The sequence below is a fragment of the Gobius niger genome (genome assembly GCF_951799975.1).
Source record: "Gobius niger genome assembly, chromosome: 23".
Taxonomy (NCBI): domain Eukaryota; kingdom Metazoa; phylum Chordata; class Actinopteri; order Gobiiformes; family Gobiidae; genus Gobius; species Gobius niger.
In genome coordinates this window covers 14,280,914-14,299,026 of record NC_136874.1, presented here as the reverse complement: position 1 = coordinate 14,299,026, position 18,113 = coordinate 14,280,914, and the positions used below count along the sequence as shown (strand labels likewise).

Below are 18,113 nucleotides of genomic sequence, written 5' to 3'. Positions count from 1 at the left end.
CTGGTGCGTTTTTTTCTTTTCTTTTTTTACTCTTGGGTTTGATGAATCTGGCGTCAATACTCACCTGTGGGCCATTCATCTTTCATATATGATACATGACCTATTGTTTAAGCTCCACGACGCCTTGAGCGACGGGAACTGGCTGTTCTTTCAGGCAGATGAGAAAAAGTCATTAAGACTCGTTTATATAAGGATGTTGATCATACTGTATCCGGGGGTGAAATGTTTAATGCTGGGTCACTCCCTCATTGATTTTGTTGGAAGCTATTGATCATGTTGTAGATGTTTAGCGCGTGTCTTTGAACTAGAGCATGACTGGTTGGATTCGCTACACTTACATGTGAAGTCTAATCCAACTAGGCTAAAGATCAGTTTTTGCCCAAAACCTGTCAAACCATTCTTGTCCCACATGAAAGTTACCGATCCTCATGTCCTGTGGCAGCAACAGGGGCAGCTCCCGGCCAGCAGGGGGCAGGAGGCTATGCGTTCAACTTTGGCTGCTATGTTGTTTTGAGCAAAGTGCTAGCCTAGCTAGCCCCGTTTAGCCCAAAGTGCTTTCAGACCAAACTGCTGTTTTGGGCTTAAGTGAGATCTTTAACTAAAAAACACCCACAGTTTAGACCAGGGTTTCCCCCAGTGATTAAAGGAACAGGCCACCGTATTTCCACACTGATGTGTTCTTACCTGAGCTTAGACGAGTTGATGCATACCTGTCTGGTCTTTGTGAGTGCCTGTGGAGGAGCGTCGTAGCTTCCAACTTCACCCCTGTTTGGAGCTATAGGAATACATTGGGAGAGGCCAAATGCTAACAACATCTTTGGTCGTTTTGTGTGACTGAGGGCACGCACAAAGACCAGACAGGTACGCATCAACTCGTCTAAGCTCAGGTAAGAACATATCTCAGTATGGAAAAGTGGTGGCCTGTTCCTTTAAGCACAAATCCACCTAAAACAGTAATTAAGAGGTCCATTCGCTCTCAGCGGCTAACGGCTAACGTCATATGCCACTATGCAAAGATAGGCTACGGCTCTTTGTGGAAGAGAATTGTGTAATAAACTATAAATTCAACAAGTACAGCTTAAAAGGCCACCATTTTATATGTAGCTGGTGGTTTTAGTGACTTTACTGGTGCTTTTTTCTTCTTCTTGTGATCTATCGGAGCGAATCTTAGCTGTGTCTCAAGGCCCGACACTCATCCTCTCCGCTGAAGCATCCGTAAAAGTGATCTCTGTCCTCAGCCTCGTTGCAATAGCAGCGCAGCGTCTTTAGAAGCAGCTAACATGACGCTTTCTGACAATATGCTGGCGTTTGTTTTGACAGTCTGACAGTTAGTTTCCGGGCTGGGGACATCATTCACAGTTACTGAAGACCAATTCGGTTTAATTGGACCAAGCGGTTACATGCAGCTCTAATCTGACTGCAGTCGGCCCAGGGGGGAGGTCGGATCACGATGGAGGAAAAGCTTGAGTAAAGTGAGTTAATGTGCCTCGTGGTTTGTCCTTAACCTCTTGACTCCCGCCTGAACCGAGAGGAGCTTTTTCCTCACGTCATCAGATTTTTTTTTCCATCATTTTTTTGTTGGGTATTAGACTCATTTTTGTACGTTTTTTTGTCATTTTTTCGTCCATTTTTTATCACATTTTTGTCACATTTTGTCATTTTTTGGTCATTTTTTTAATCAATTTTTTGTAATTTTTTTTGTCAAATTTTTTTCATTTTTTTCGTCAAATTTTTATCACATTTTTGTCAATTTTTTGTCATTTTTTGTTAAATTTTTGTCTTTTTTTGTGTCCATTTTTTATCACATTTTTGTCACATTTTGTCATTTTTTCGTCATTTTTTCTTCTTTTTTTCGTCATTTTTTAAAATCATTTAAAAAAAAAATTGTCACATTTTTGTCATTTTTTTGTCAAACTTTTATCACATTTTTGTCATTTTTTTGTCATTTTTTGGTCACATTTTTGTCATTTTTTCATCCATTTTTTGTCAATTTCTTGTGCCATTTTTGTGCCATTTTTTGCCACTTTTTCATCAATTTTTCATCACTTTTTTGTCAACAATTTCTCACTTTTTCGTCACATTTCCATCATTGTTTTCATCTCAGTTTTGTCGCTATTTCCACAGCTTTTTTCCTGAAGCTTTTGGATTGGGGCAAAGCCAAACTGGAGAAAACGTGCTCGCTTCAGGTGGGAGTTAAGGGGTTAAATCATAGTGTCTTTCTTATCTGCGCTTATCTCCACACTTTGGTTTCCACAGACCTGTTGTTATATTTGACATTTGACATGGCATTTTGCTTGGCTTATCCATCATTAGCATATTAAAAAGCGAGGTCCAGTGGCAACTAGATGCGCATCGACCTTACGAAAAGCAGAAAACTTTTGTGACTTGTCATTTTGCTCTGATGCCACTTTTATCTTAAGTAAAATCTCTTTTTAGAAATGATGATATTGGAATCTAAGCACGGTCAATGGGTTGACAACGGCCCTAGAACATATTCTCATAATTAATTTGATGCTCACAGCAATAGGAAAGATACAGTTCAAATGCAAAGTCAGATGTTTCCACCCTACTGCAGACAGATTGTGGACTGGACCGGCATTTTTAGGCCAAAGTAAAGCACCACACTGGAAACATGACCATCTTAAATGAGACAAATGACCTAAAATTGCTTGAATAAAGGTTCTTTATGTTGAATTTGAGTCTGTTTGGACTAATCTAAGATAAAGATACAAATGCTGATGCCAGTGGAACATAACAACATAAAAACCCACTTATATAAGATAATCTGAATTAAGAGAATAATGACTTGTTCCATTGGCGATAAGATGTTTTATCTGATCTTAGACCAGACCGAATCTACAATCTTTTTAAATAACAAAAAACACACACACATAACACTGAGCAGGCTATATAAAACAAATTAAACATGAAATAAATAAAAGATAAACATGAAATAATCATAAGACTGGCACACCATGAAAAAACAAAACTAAATAAAATGATTCTTCCAACACGGGCAACAAAATCAAAGTAAAACACGGTGTTATTCATCTAAAATATTAGGCTGCTGTAGCTGATCCTTTAATAATAACATTTTCCCGGTAGGTGATCTACAAGAGGCTGCCAAATATCTAAAAACAAATCATCATTTCCTCTCAATTCAGCACTTCTCCTTTCCATTGGCAACACTTTAAAAATCTCACTGTACCACTCTGTGACTGTAGGTGGTTTGTCCATAATCCACTTGTTCAATATACTTTTGCTAGCCAAGGAAAGGAATTTTTTCAATGATTTAGAATTAGAATATGTTGTTTTAGTTGGCAGCCCCAATAAAAACTGACCTGGATCTAAGATAATTTGGCATTTTAAAATTGCACCTATCTCTTTGGCAATGCAAAACCACTACACAAACTTTTGATTGAATCCCTTAATTCAAGTAGGTTTCATTTCCTCCTTTAAAATTATTGTTATTTTTCCAGTGCACTTTCTACAAATGCCAGTGTCGTACATAATATGACCTGCTTGGGTGTATTAACAGTATTTCTACCATTTAACCCTAAAAATGTTAAAGCACTCTCTGATTTGTGTCATAATGTTTCTCAAAATTATCTTGAGGGCCAGAGGTTCTGTGCCGGAGTGCCGGATTTGGCCCACGGGCCTGACGTTGCCTACCTCTGCTGTAGGTGAATGAAACCAGCCAAACAAGGACAGGTTTGTTTATAATGAGGGCGCATTGACTGAATGTATTTTATCTACACTCTTGCCCTTACTGTAGTAGATTAATTTTATGTTGATGTCCAGAGGAGAAGGAGCGACAAAACAGAGGTTAGGTAACTTTGTGTGAACGAGCAAGAAAAAGAAAAAAAATAGTGCTCAAGACAGAGTGAAATAGTGCTCAAGACAGAGCGAGTCAAAACAAGACTTAAAAATAGTGCTCAAGACAGAACGAGTCAAAACAAGACTTAAAAATAGTGCACAAGACAGAGTGAAATAGTGCTCAAGACAGAGCGACTCAAAACAAGACTTAAAAATAGTGCTCAAGACAGACTGAGTCAAAACAAGACTTAAAAATAGTGCTCAAGACAGAGTGAAATAGTGCTCAAGACAGAGCGACTCAAAACAAGACTTAAAAATAGTGCTCAAGACAGAGTGAAATAGTGCTCAAGACAGAGCGACTCAAAACAAGACTTAAAAATAGTGCTCAAGATAGAGTGAAATAGTGCTCAAGACAGAGCGACTCAAAACAAGACTTAAAAATAGTGCTCAAGATAGAGTGAAATAGTGCTCTATACAGAACGAGTCAAAACAAGACTTAAAAATAGTGCTCAAGACAGAGCGAAATAGTGCTCAAGACAGAACGAGTCAAAACAAGACTTAAAAAAGTATTTTATCTACACTCTTGCCTCTTACTGTAATTGATTAATTCTATGTTGATCTTTTTATTGATTGTATTTGTTTTCTTATATTTATGCAACTGTGAAGCACTTTGAAAACTTGCCTTGCATTGTTAGAACGGCTAACTTGTTGATTTTGCATAATGCAGCCTCCTGAAACGATCGGCGACTTCTCTAAAACAGATATAAAGCTGTTAACATCGTGCCCACACAAACTTGGAAATATACTTCCAAAGACACCAGCAATTTGTCGACGGTAAACGGCGTTTCTCTCCCACCAAATGTTTGCGTCGTGTCTCCCTCCGCCGCCGTTAGCCCCTCATTATCCGAGCTACCTCTGCTGCTGAGCCGTCCGGTCGCGCCGCGCACATTCGCAAACTCCCACTGTTTCCTTTACGAAAAAAAAAACAACAATCGGCAACTTATCAAAAAAAGAGCGGCTTCAAAGCTCCGGGGTAGAGCCGGCAGAACCTACAGCCTTCTCTTTCTCATAACATCAGAAAACACAATCCAACGCCTATTCTTGGACCGTTTTAATGAGCTACAACTTCTAAGAACTGACTCCACCAAACAAAACCCTTTCTTTAAAAACCCACCGCGTTCATATTCAGCTTCTCTGGCGCTCAGATACACGTGTTGGTTTAAAAGCCCCGGACTTTACTTTTGCAAATGTCAAATGTAAAGAAAAGACGGTAAGAAGTGTGAGACTGGGCGGGTCAGCATCGGAAATTGGCTTAAAATGGTCAAAACAAGCTTTCACTTTCATCTAACGGCAGGCTAGCGAATCCATGGCGCCGTGATGAACACACGTCGAGTGCAGAACTCTTGAGAAAAAAGGTCAGATGATGGATTTTGGGCTTTGAAAATGTGGAGGACAGTTTGACGTTCCCTAAATCTGCATGAATGAAGTGAAAAACCACTCCAGATGAGGTTTTCCACCACGGAGAAGTTATTTGTGCTGGGAACATCTTCTCCTGATGAATCCAAAGTGTCTTGTGGGCATAGAACATGAGATGAATGGTGCAATTGGTGCTTCCCCATTTGCTGTATAGACATTATTTTATAGCCACATAGTGTAACATTTCACAGGAAGTTCTCTTTTTTGAGTTAGAGGAACTGTTTTTCTGTACAAGATTGTTCTATCATCAAAACCAGATTTCCAGAGCTGTGTTTGGAGCCACTCGCGCAGCATTGATAGGGCTTATCCACCAAGGTGCTGTTCGGAGGTGGTTCCGTACTGATTTTCCACCAAAATGAGCATTGTGCCTATTGCCATGTCAACCGTCGCATAAAACAAGGATAGTAACATCTTGCTACAGCCATTTCCAGTTCTAAAATACTGCAGTTCTTCTTTCTAACTGCTGCCTCTTGTTTTAGCTGTAGCTACAGAGCATAAAGCAAAACAACAGTTAGTTTCCTCCATAGAGTCAGTTAGTGCTTAGTCCTGGAGAAGCCAAAACAAACTAATATTGGTTGCTTTTAACTGGTTCCCAACCGGCACCAGTTTTTGGAACCAAGAGCCAGCATTTTCTTCAGTGGAAAACGAAAGAACCGGTTCTGAAACTGGAACCAGCTTGGTGGAAAAGATCTATGTGTAAACTTTGACTCTTCCCCAGTGGTTCATGGCCACTAAAAAAGCTCCTCCTGAGGTTCTACGTATCCAGGAAACGCTTTCCTCACCTCTCGATCTGTTGCTAAGCTCAATCATTTCATTACGGAGTAAAAGCTCTCGCCATAGCTTCACTTCAGCCACACGGACCCATCGGCCTCTTTTTTTGTCTCCTCCTTTTCGAAATGGCAGCGGTGGGGAGCAATAAGAGGGGTGGGAGGGGCTTGGCGTGGGATCACTTGAAGACCAGGAAGTGAAACGATTGGACTTTTTGTTTACGATCAATATTTTTCCATCAACAAAGTGTAAGGAAGTGAACTTAACTCATTTTGAAGGTTTTCCAAACATCAGGTATGTGCTGTACATCAGGCCTACTTCCAAACGCTTATTTTATAACCCGATAAAAGCAGCTGATCATTAGGAGCATGTGGTCAGGTTTGTCCACGTATAAACATTTTCTCTAGATTCAGAATGTTGCCTTTAAATGATTAACATGAAGTTCTTATTGGGGTGTGGTGTTCCAAAGCATATTCCATGACTTCTCCATGTATTTCTCCCTGCCTTGATTAAATGTACTGTGATTCTGTGGCATACTCCGACTACACGCCTAATCCTGTTTTTTTTCTGTGTAGGCTCGAAGACGCCGAGGGGAGCGAGGAGCGCGGCGAGATGCACGTTGAGGCGCAGAAAGGTAGCGTTACATCTCCGACATGTGTGCGCCAGTATGTATTGTAAATAGCCAAAGACACGACGTAGTTCCACAGAAAGTTTTATTGCCGCGCCATGTTCATTACCGGGCAAAGCAGAAACTAGAATCTCGCAGACTCTCGCGATGGTACATTCCCTCGCACAGGAAGTTAACAATCTCCCTCTCTCTTTAAATAAAAATAAAAAGAATAAACAGGTGACTTTGACATATTAAACATTGTCACCAAAATACAAATACTTTACAGAACAGTAATATTTTTAGTGAGCTTTGAACAAAAAAAACTGCACCAAGATAAATGCAGATATTACAAATGCCATACACCCTCATACAGCGCTTTAAGAAGCATAAGTGAGGAAGCACCTTTCTTCGTCAAACAGTCAGCAAGTTGTGACTTGGCTTCTGACCAACGCACCTCTTTGATTTTGTTAGTATGTAGAAGCTCTTTGACACCGCTTATTTCTAATCTGAGTCTCTTCTCTGTAACCTGTTTTGTAGACTTAAGAGCGTCAAACAAGGAATGGTTATCAGTAACACAAATAAGTGGGATAGCGTTAAGATCAGCTTTACCAGTGGTAAGCTCAGAGTAGAGCATGGCCAAGAACATTGCATTGTCAATACCATCTGACATGGCAAGGGTTTCTCCTGCCAGCGTGCTTCTTACCACACGTCTGATTTTCTTGGACTGCCAAAACAGAGGAGAGAACTTTCCTGTTTTTCCCATAAGGGCGATTAAAGCCCCTCCCTGTGTACCTCCGTCGGGAAGATTGCCCAGTGAAGCATCACTGAAAACCACCAAACTCAAATCATCACTATTGCCCAAGTGTTGAAACTTAAGTGTGACCTTCTCTGACTTAAGTTTACGGATCACTTTGTTCACTTCATGTATGGACTGAACAGTAGCATTTTTAATGCTAGACGCTAGGCTACATGTGTCAAACATAACATCTGGTCTAGTTTGTTTAGCAACCCACAAGATCTGTCCTATTTTGGACCTGAGCTGTTCTCTTTCTTTCTCAGTTAGTTGAGCCTCTCTTTGTACTGCACGTGCTGCCTGTAATTGAACTGGTTGTAGATTTTCAATGTAACTGTGCTGATGCACCTGTACTACACAGCCCACAGTAGCAATGTCCATTCCTACGTATGAAAAACTGTCATGCTCTTCACGACCCACGTGAAATGCAGATTTCAGTACAGGGATGACCTTAGTTACAAAACGCTCTGAACCTGCCCAAAGAAAATCATCCACATGGCATGCCAGTAGTCCTATCACCTCAGACTGCTCATTCTGCCAATAAAACACTGCAGGATCAACCCGTGACATTTTACCACCAGTGTGCAGCATGAGTTCTTTGACCTTGTTGTACCAGTAGAGGGATGCGTCTGCAAGTCCATACACACATTTCTTTAGTTTCCACAAAGAAGTGTCCACGCCCGCTTCAGGTGGGGGACGAATGTAAATGTCTCTTGAGAGCTCCATACCCTGCAAAAAGGCAGACTTAATATCCATAGAGTGAATTTTCCATTTGTTTTGACAGATTACAGCTAACAGCAGCCTGAGTGACTCTGATGCACATGTGGGAGAATCTTTCTGTAACTCATGAATATTTACTTCTTCAAAACCTCTCGCCACAAGGCGAGCTTTGGGAACAATGCCATTAGAAGTTTCTTTCAATGTACAGACCCATCTAGTAGAAATACATTTTTGACCTTTGTCTGTGACCTCTTCGTAAACATTATTATTTTGCCAGTTTTCCATCTCTTGCTGTTTAGCAGCATCAAAAGAGATGTCTTTGGTAATGAGTACATCAGCATCAGTGCTTTCACATTCAGTGAGAAGATCATCAACATGTGACATGTCTAAAGCTTCTGTTTGACCCTCGCTGCCATTTGGTTCAAGATACTGCACATTGTACCAGTTTTTATATTGCCCTTTTGCTTTTCCTGCTCTGCCTAAAACTCTGGCAGTGTGCTGAGTACCATCATCTCTGTTTGTGAATGTCACTGTCTGACCTGTTCTCAGTTTGACACCAGTGGAACCCACTGTATTAGTAGCATCACTCTCTGTCTCATTAGTTTGTCTCACGTCTTCTCCATCATCTGTTTCTGCATTTTCAGGTATTTGCACTTCTCCATTCACACTCAGTTCATCATCTGACATATCATTGTGTATTATGTTTTCATTTTCTTTACCATCTTCAATAATATCAGGTAGTACAGGTTTATCCTCATCCTGTGCATTAACTTTATTCAGCCTGGACTGGTGCACTCTGACAAGAATCCCACCATGTCTGACAAACACCACAGAGCTATCCTGACCTATAACTACAGCAGGGCCTTTCCACTCTGTACTGTCTGCTCGTTTGTAGTACACTCTGTCTCCTGTCTCATATTTGTCATCTGTAGGCCTGAGCTGCTTTCGTAAAGCTCTTCTTATTCTTTCTGAGCATTCCACCTCTGTGAAAGCTCTTCTGGATGCATGTAATGCTGCTAGGTGCTGTCCTACTCTAGTACTCATAGAAGTGCCCCCGAGAGCGGGCAGTTTATTAACCAAAACAGAGGGAAGATTAGGACTGTGACCAAACACGAGCTGGTGTGGACTATAACCATGCACATTGATCATACTGTTTTTGGCCATAAGAGCCCAGTCTAGAGCAGTCTGCCAGCCACACCCGTTTTCCCTTTTTACCTTCAGGAGGATCTCAGTCAGTGTCATGTTGTGTCTCTCCAGCAGCCCGTTGCTCCACGGACTGTATCCCGCTGTAGTCTTTGTCTCAATGTTGAATTTTTCTGCCATTTCTCTCATCTCTTCATTGTTGAACTCTCCACCGTTGTCTGTGTATATCCGTTTGGGGGCACCATGGACACTTATCCACGAGTGGATGAAGGAGTTGACGATCTCCGAGGCTTTCTTTGTTCTCACAATGTTTCCAGCGCTGAAACGTGTGAAGTGGTCGATGATGTGGAGGTACCATACGCCAGGTTCCAGCTCATGTAGATCCATTGCCACTGTCTCATTGCACTCGGAGGCTAAGGGTAAACCAACAGCAGGCCTGGGCTTGGTCTTGCTATATCTTTGACATACCCCACAGTCACGGATGATCTCTTGCAGAATGACTGGACAGTCTTTGTCAGTATTTCCAGAGCTATGGATGAGCCTCTGCAGCCGGTCTGCGGAGGCGTGGCCAAACTGCTTGTGAAGCTTCAGGAGAACTTTACGCTTCTCTTTTGTAGACATCTCTGCTGTGACGACAAGGACTTCACTTTCATTGGTGTCTGCTTCAGTAGTACCATCTCTAATGTCCACACAATAGTGTCCCGAACTAGTGAGCTCAAGAGGCACCGGTTGCTTGAACATGACAACTCTGTCATTCTCCATATCTAAAACAGTTCCTGCTCTCTTTAGAGACATTTTGCTTAACAGTAAAGGAATCTCAGCAGGAACAACTTCAGTTTCAATGTGGCATTTTGTTGGCCCGATCTTAGCGGGAAGCTTCACTTTTCTGTTGGAAAGTACCACCTGACCATCACCAAATCTGAAAGGTCTGCAGCTTGAAGATTCTGTTTGCAGCAGTTTGTTTATTTGGCTTTGGCTCAGGTCTTTCATGTAACTATCCAGCCACTTCTCACCACACACGGTGCGTGTGCATGCAGTGTCAATGATAGCTGATCCCAGCGATTCAGTTAGGAAGATCTCAGAGTCCGTCACAACTTTTGTAAACAGTGTAATGTTACATTCTTCAACATTCTCATCTTCTGTTAGCTTTACTTCATTTCTCCGATGAGGACAGTCTTTGGCCCAATGGTACGTGCTTTGACAAATGGCGCATTTTGTTCGCTTACCATATCTGTCGAGAGGGTTTGTGCCCTGCTGTGGCTGCCGCTGTCCGCTCTGTAGCGGGCCGTTGTTCCTTCTGAATTTGCCTGGTGGCCTCTGCTCCGTGAAAAACGCCGCATCTTGAGTCTCGCTCCCGCCGCTTGCTCCGCTGGTTTTTCCTCCGAAAATCCGCTTCAATGCTGACTTCATGGATGTGAATGTCAAATCCGCGCACGCTGTAAGTGCTAGCTGCCTACTCTTCTCCTCGAGACAAGCCGTGTCCAGGAGTTTAAACGCTAACACGGCGTCAGGCAGGGTCATGTTGTACTTCTTCATGCGGTTGTATCTCTGCTCAAAGTCTATTATGTAGTCCGCCATGGACACCGCACTGTCTTTGGAAATCGAGTCAAAATGAGAATATGCTTCATAAGCGCGGTCTTTTTCTTCTCTTAAGAATACCGCGTCCAGTTTAGCTAGCAAGGTTTCCATACCATCGTCTTTGTTCAGATCGTCCGCGGGTATTTCCAAAGCGGTCTCTCTGGCTCGCCCCTCGAGCCCCAGCGCGACCGCGAGTGCCTGCTTCTTCTTGTCCAAGTCCGTAACAAGTCTCCAAATACTAACTTCATTTTTCCAGCACTCGTATGGCCTGGCTTCGTCAAGCTTCGGCGGTACTCTGTAGTTGGGAACCATCCTCTGCTACCATGTAAATAGCCAAAGACACGACGTAGTTCCACAGAAAGTTTTATTGCCGCGCCATGTTCATTACCGGGCAAAGCAGAAACTAGAATCTCGCAGACTCTCGCGATGGTACATTCCCTCGCACAGGAAGTTAACATGTATAGCTATTTTTAATGGATGCGTCTAATTCCCACCCCGAGCGACACTCTTTTTTTCTTTTTCTTTTTTGCGGCGAACACGGAGCCGTCCGCGTTGGCTTTTGTGGTGTTGTTTTCTCCTCTTTTCTGCTCTGTTGCAGCCTCAGAAGCCCGAACCCAATGGGCAAACTCCCCAGCCCCCCCCCATACAAGCACACAGTAACTGGATTAGGGGTAGAGCGAGAGGGGAGGGGGGGGGGAGCGAGTATTGAGGTCAAATTCATCTGCATTTCTGTGAATAGGAGGAACAGCAGCCGGCGTCCGGACCGCACTGTCTGATGTGGCTGTGATTACAATTATACAAGCACATATCACTCTGAGTCAGCCTTATTGAGCTTTAACCAGGTTATAACATGGTCCTTCTGAGGTGCTGTACCTAAGGAGAGCTTTTGAGGATCTGTACTTTACTTAAAGGGACTATACAGAGTTTAGAAATGTTAAAATTATGTATTTTCCTCCCCCTACATGTTCCAGCCATGTCCTAATGTGTAGAATGAGCTCAGACCTGTTCACCACAACTGCCTCTAAAATCCTGCGCTGTCACTCAGAAAGGTGTCACTTCGAAGTGCACGAGCTTAATATAGAAGGTGCAGTTACACGTATGACCTGAGGTGGCAGTAGTGAGTATAAAAGGGCCAAGTTGCATCTTTTTCTCCACTACATTTGAAACATAAAAGTAATACTTTCAACTCCACGACATTTCTACAAAGCCTCCAAAGTAAATGTTGAATATACATTTAAAAGCCTAATATGCACACACCAGAACAGTAGGGGGCGCTGTGCAGATGTCCTGTCAAACACCATTGACTCACAACAAGGAAGAAGGTTTGTCCCCGTGCAAAGTTGTTATTTATTGGATTTGTGCGTTCTGCTTTGGATACTTGAATATTTTCCACAGCAAAAACCCTCAGTACTTTGCAAAGTAAAACATTTGGCTGAGAAACTTACTTGTTGCAGTAATATTTTACTCAGGTAACACAGTTTATGCATTTTGATTATTATTTCTTCTTCTTCAGATGAAGCTCTCCAATCTGTGAGAGACTTATCTTACTTTTGAAAGCATAAAACATAACTTAAGATTGTTTTAAAGCCTTGTATTAAACTTTCATAAAGTAAAGTTACTGGCACAATTAAGAGAAGATGTATTGCATGTTTTCTGTCTTTCAATATAAATCCCCACATTTCATAAACTGCTGCATAAATCAGCAGTGTTGGATTGAGTAAGAGGAGACCTGCATTTATAGATTCATCTTTTTCTTGCCCTATTCTGGAGTAAAAGCTTTTTCAGTAAAACATCCAATCTGTGCTGTCCATATGTTATGTGCAAGTTAAGGGTGTTTTATACACACGGTGTAAGACATGATCATGTGTCGGCACTTTTGACTAGATAAACACTGTCAAGAGCTCAGAAAAGTGAATTATTTGTCTCATTGTAATTCTATGGAGGTGAGTGTGTAAGCTGCAGTTTCCCCCTCTCACCGGGGTCACAAACCAATGTGTTTTGCATCATACAGGGGTCATAAGCCAGCATGCTAATTTGTCCAGTCCCATGCACAGATGCAGGACATGTTCGCTCTGTAATAGAAGAGCCGAGATGAAAGCAGACAGGGGACGTTGAAAGAGCAAGTCTATTTGTTGTATTGTGAAGATGCAATTTCCTCTGGGGCGGAAAGCGGAGCCGCTCGGGTCAATGAAGTGTTTCCCCTGAAAGTCTAATGCGCTGGGAGACTTTGGGACTCGGTTAAAGGTCAATCATCCACTTTGAGGACTAAATGAAGGCATTCAAGAGGTAGCATGAACACATTCCCTGTGATTATTAGACTTTTAGATCTTGCAGAGCCTCCGAAGCCAGTGTTTAAGCAGCTCTGAGCGCTAGCTTTAGCCCACACAGTAAACAGCAGTGACTCACATCAACCTAATACGGGGCATTATTAAAAAGCATTACATTTGTCCTGCTGCTACCTGGAGAAACATTATGTAAGTACTCGCCAATACCTGGAAGATCAGTGGTAGAGGGAAAGAACGTCCTGTAAACGATTTAACAGAAGTAAAAAAATACATTTAAAAACACAAGAAAAGTTAAATTAATGTCAAGCCCAGTGTGTTTCAGTAAAATGACTTCAGATTGTGGTGATACTTAAAGGGGGGGTATTATGCAAAATCGACTTTTTTAATCTATACATCATGTTATTATGTCATTCCCTCATTAAAAACATGCCTGAAGTGTTGCCTTGGCACATTCACGTATTTCTGAGTAATCTGTAAAAACTCTGATGGCGGCCATTTTAGGGATAGGTTTGCCTGAGTCCTCCTAGGAACGCCCCCACCTCCTGGAGACGCCTCCGAGCTTTCGTCACCAGCCGAGTAACCGACCACTGCTCCTCAGCAGAACCCCCTCCCCACTGATGCCACAGACAGCGTGTGGAGGGGGCGTGTCGGAAAGGGTCAGAGGTTCTTAAAGGGCGCACTCACACTTGACATCCGAACCGTGCCACTCTCCAGCTCGTTTGAGGAAAGGCCTGGATGCCCCGAACGGCCCGCGCTCACACTTACACAAACGAACCGAGCCGTGGCCGAACACGAAGAGTTGTTCACAAGTGCACGTGAGCAGCAGCAGCGCAACATAATGCGGAAGAAAAAAAAACCCTTAAACAGCTGCGTGAAATAATGTCTACTATGAGCCCTGTCAAATCTCTTCACTCCACTTTTCTTTGCATTTTACTACAGTTTAACAAAAAGGGCTATGGTGAATATAACAGTCGATTTTAATAAAGCAGAGAAATAGAGAAGTGCGCGTCCCTCTGTCCCGCTCAGCTGAGGCGGGGGGGGAGCAGCACCTGCCGCTCTGAGCCTTTCTTTGGAGTCACATACAGCCTTCAAAAAAGGCTACGAGAACAGAAGATATGAGCTCAGTTTATGTCATTCATTGCTGCTTCGGCCACTGGTTAAACAGCTTTATGTTGGTGAACTCCTGGAAGTATAGACTATACTTCGTATACGCTACATTGCGACAAAGCACTTAACACGAACACGCACCGAAGTCACAAGCGATAAAAGCACCCGCAGGTTTTATCTGTCCCACTAAAGCCTGCGGACAAACCAGGTACAGCAGCAGAGAAGCTCGGACACAGGGCGGGAGAAGCGCAGCCGCTCCCGTAAAGTCAGCCCGAGACGTGCGTGAAGCGGCCAGGGCGTCGGGAGTGAGCAGTCGTGGAGACGAGCGGTATGTGGCCGGGGGTCCGGGGAGCCGCCCGTGAGCGAAGCGGTCGGGGGCCGGGGAGACTAGAGCGAGGCAGCCGCTGCTCTGTTTGATAAATACAGCCTTTTCTCACTGTTTTACGTGACAAATGCACCCGCCCATATACAGCTGCTTGTATCCGTGCGTGTGCGCAAACACGAGCAACCGAGCCGCGCTCTGGCCCCCCTCCTCCAAGCGGGCCAAAGTCCGGAACCGAGTCCGACTCGGGCACGGATTGATTGCACTCACACTGCACAAACGAACCGCGCAGAAGGGGCTTCCAGCGCTTGGGCGCGGTTCGGATGGACAAGTGTGAGTGCGCCCAAAGAGACAGAGGCCTATTTCAAGACATTCACTACAGCCATTTTGAGAGAGACATTTTATACAAGGCAGTTATTCTAATTTACTGCATTTACAGACCAACAGAAGGTTTGGTCATCATTGTAGTGTGATATAGACTGGTGCTATGTGATTGAAAAAAGCATAATACCCCCTCTTTAAGCATTAGTTAGCGTCAAATTAATGCTAGCCTTTAGCTTCAGTGCTTAAACACATGGAGTAGATCTTTCACCTGGCACAAGGACAGCTTTGGTCGTTGGCGAGGCTGCGATCTTGCGCAAACACAACCTTGCGCTCGTGCGTTCGCCGGTAACCTGAGGGCGTCGCTTCGGGGGAAAAAGTGGATCAGCGGAGGCGTCTACAATCAGCTGACGATCAGGGTGCACTCACACTCAAGGCCGTGGGAACCCAGGGTGCTGGGGGGGCTGTCTTCCCACGGCTCTGATCACACTTGTCCATACGAACCGTCCCAAAGTGCAGTAAGTGCCGAAAGCCCCTTCAGCTCGGTTTGTTTGTGCAAGTGTGAGGGCATTCAAACGGTGCTCCGGTTCAGCTCAGTTCTGGTAAAGTGGGAAAAAGCTTGTATTTTGATGAGTCCAAAACAGGGCGCAAAGCACAGCGAGACACGGCTAACTCTCCATAGCAATAAACAAGGACAGGAAACCGTTGTTATGCTAGGAAGTTAGATGACGCTAGTATCATTGCGCATTGATGTAAACACTGTATAGACGGACACTAGACTGTGCTTTCTCCATTTGGAAGTGACGGGATGTGTTTAGTATGCCACTCACAGGCCAGCGCCGCTAATGCTAGTCTGTTGCAACAAAGGATACCCAGTCGAAGGAGGTCCCAGTGTGGCCCGTCCAAAGCCCAACCAGCTAAGCGGGATTAACCGACAAAAAAAACAGTTCAAGAGCAAATATTTGAGTGATCCCCGCAAATTTCTCCTCAACTCCAGAACTCTGGATACTTTCCCTTCTGTTTCCGCCCCGGAGTGTTTCTTTTCCCCCTCTCCATGTTTTTCAAAACGCTGCGTGTGAGTTTCCAATCGTCAGGGGCGCCGCTAACGTCTGACCCAGCTAAATTATCCTGTCAGGTTTCCAAGCGAATCGCCATAGGTCATAATAAAAGATGCATGGAGGGCTATGGGGAGGAACTCGTGACTTATTAATGCAAAGGAGTCGAAAAGTTGTCATTGCGCACTTGGTTTCAACACTGTACCTGTGGTATTGTCTGCTCTTCCAAACCGAGGTAGAAGTTGTTCATGCGCTGCTTTTACTTGTCTGTTCCCGGAGGTTCGCGGGAAAATGAACTGCCCATTAGATCAGAGTTTGCACACATGAAAATAACTGGATATTTCGAAAACGCCATCCCTTATACAACTACAATATTGCGAGTACTAATATGTCTCCCTTGTCCCTACATTTAGTCAATTTTACTTCTGTCATCATCACCACAAACAAGTACTACTATGACCACTACTGCTCCATGTGGTCAAAGTACTTGATTTACTGGTGAAATATTACTCCGACAAAAGTTAAAGTTATCTAATTTTTGCTGGAAAATGCTAAAGAATTCAAAGTAGAAAGTACCATTCAGTGTAAATACATGGTATGAAAATGGACACGACTATTGCGACGGGGACAAACCTTCTTCCTTGTTGTGAGTCATTTGACAGTACATCTGTAGTGCGCCACCTACTGTTCTGGAGTGTGCATTTGAAGAAAACACATGGACAAATCTACTTTTTTTTCTACTTTGGGGTCTTCATAGAAATGTAGAAAGTAATGAATTGTCAACACAAATACTACTCAAGTAAAGTACACTTCCTCAAAAGCTCGACTTAAAACTCAAACTGAAGGCACTATAGTTTAGTTGATTGTATTTATGGGAAAAACATTGTGCACCTCATGACAATCGCAACTTCCTGAACTTCCAGGCGAGTTTTCTTGCATTTCTGTTACGTTGCATAGACACATCCAACACAACCAGAGACGTAAAGAAACACGTCAACATCCAAGGCCGAGCCAAATATTATTGTTTTGTAGTCGCGCCATTACCAGACGGAGCTCAGAAACAATGTTACTCAGTTTCCCACATTACACCATTTTTGCACAAATATGACCATTTCAAATAAGTTGTTAGGCAATGGACCAACAAATGGAGTCCCAGCAGGCTACAGAAAGACCGAGAAGTCCATGTCCTCATTGAGCTCTGGGGGGCGAGTGGCACCCAAAGTGTCCTCTCTGGGACAGTCTCCTCTGATAGTGTTCGGGATGACTTCCAGCACCATAACTCACATAAGAGTTCATGTGGACAACTACTGGAACTGCTTCTCTTGACCTCTCTCTGTACCTCAAGTACTACCTTATACCTGCAACTACCTGTACTACCTGCAACTATTACTATTGTACTGTTACCGCTACGTGTTGATACAGTGTGTATGTGAACGCAGGTCAACAGCAAGCCAAACTGGTTTTTCCATGAGCCAGGAACTGAGCGTCTTGCTCCTTTAATACAGCTTTACAAGTGTGTTGAACTTGTTGAAAACCCGAGTGAAACTGAAATAAACTGAAATAAAATAAGCATTAACTTCAATGCAAAACCATAAGAAAATAAATACACCACAAAATGGCTAATGCCAGAAACTAGCAAACTTGAAAGCTAGCATAGCTGATACTAATTAGCATTTTTCACGATCTTTTTATATGCTAATTAGATCGTTAGATCCGTACTCTCAGCTAAGACATTTCTAAAGTTCACTAAACAACTCAAACTTACAGCCATTGCTTTCGAAGGTGTAAATAAAGATGTAGAACACAGGATCAAGTTTGGGCATGGACAGACAGAAGGTTTTTAGCACCACATTATACTCGTCTGGCTATTGCTTCTGCTACCCATAATGCATTGCATCTACTGACTGAGCCTTCAAAATAAAGTTCAGCTAAACCAATGCTGACTGTGTATGTAGAAATTATCTTTGAACTAAATTACTATTTTTAACATGAATTACAACAGATGAATTACAACATATTTATTCCTAAATTATTACGAAGCATTTTTAACCATTTTTTTCAAGAAGCACTTTTACATTGGGCAGAACAACTATTACTTCCAGGCATGATTACGATTGTG

At 43.0% G+C, this 18,113-nt stretch overlaps 2 protein-coding genes across 2 annotated transcripts in view; one reads left to right on the top strand and one right to left on the bottom strand.

Moving 5' to 3' along the window:
* LOC306982007 (diacylglycerol kinase zeta-like) overlaps positions 1-7,737 on the top strand; it is a gene marked incomplete at its 3' end in the record, with an annotated part of 100,052 nt that extends 92,315 nt beyond the window's left edge. The window contains exons 29-30 of the mRNA XM_079581750.1: positions 6,636-6,694; positions 7,730-7,737. Coding sequence (XP_079437876.1) covers positions 6,636-6,694; positions 7,730-7,737 — 67 coding nt within the window. The remainder of the gene's footprint in view (positions 1-6,635; positions 6,695-7,729) is intronic.
* LOC306981815 (SLAIN motif-containing protein 1-like) overlaps positions 1-18,113 on the bottom strand; it is a gene marked incomplete at its 5' end in the record, with an annotated part of 310,788 nt that overhangs the window by 54,655 nt on the left and 238,020 nt on the right. The window lies entirely within an intron of this gene.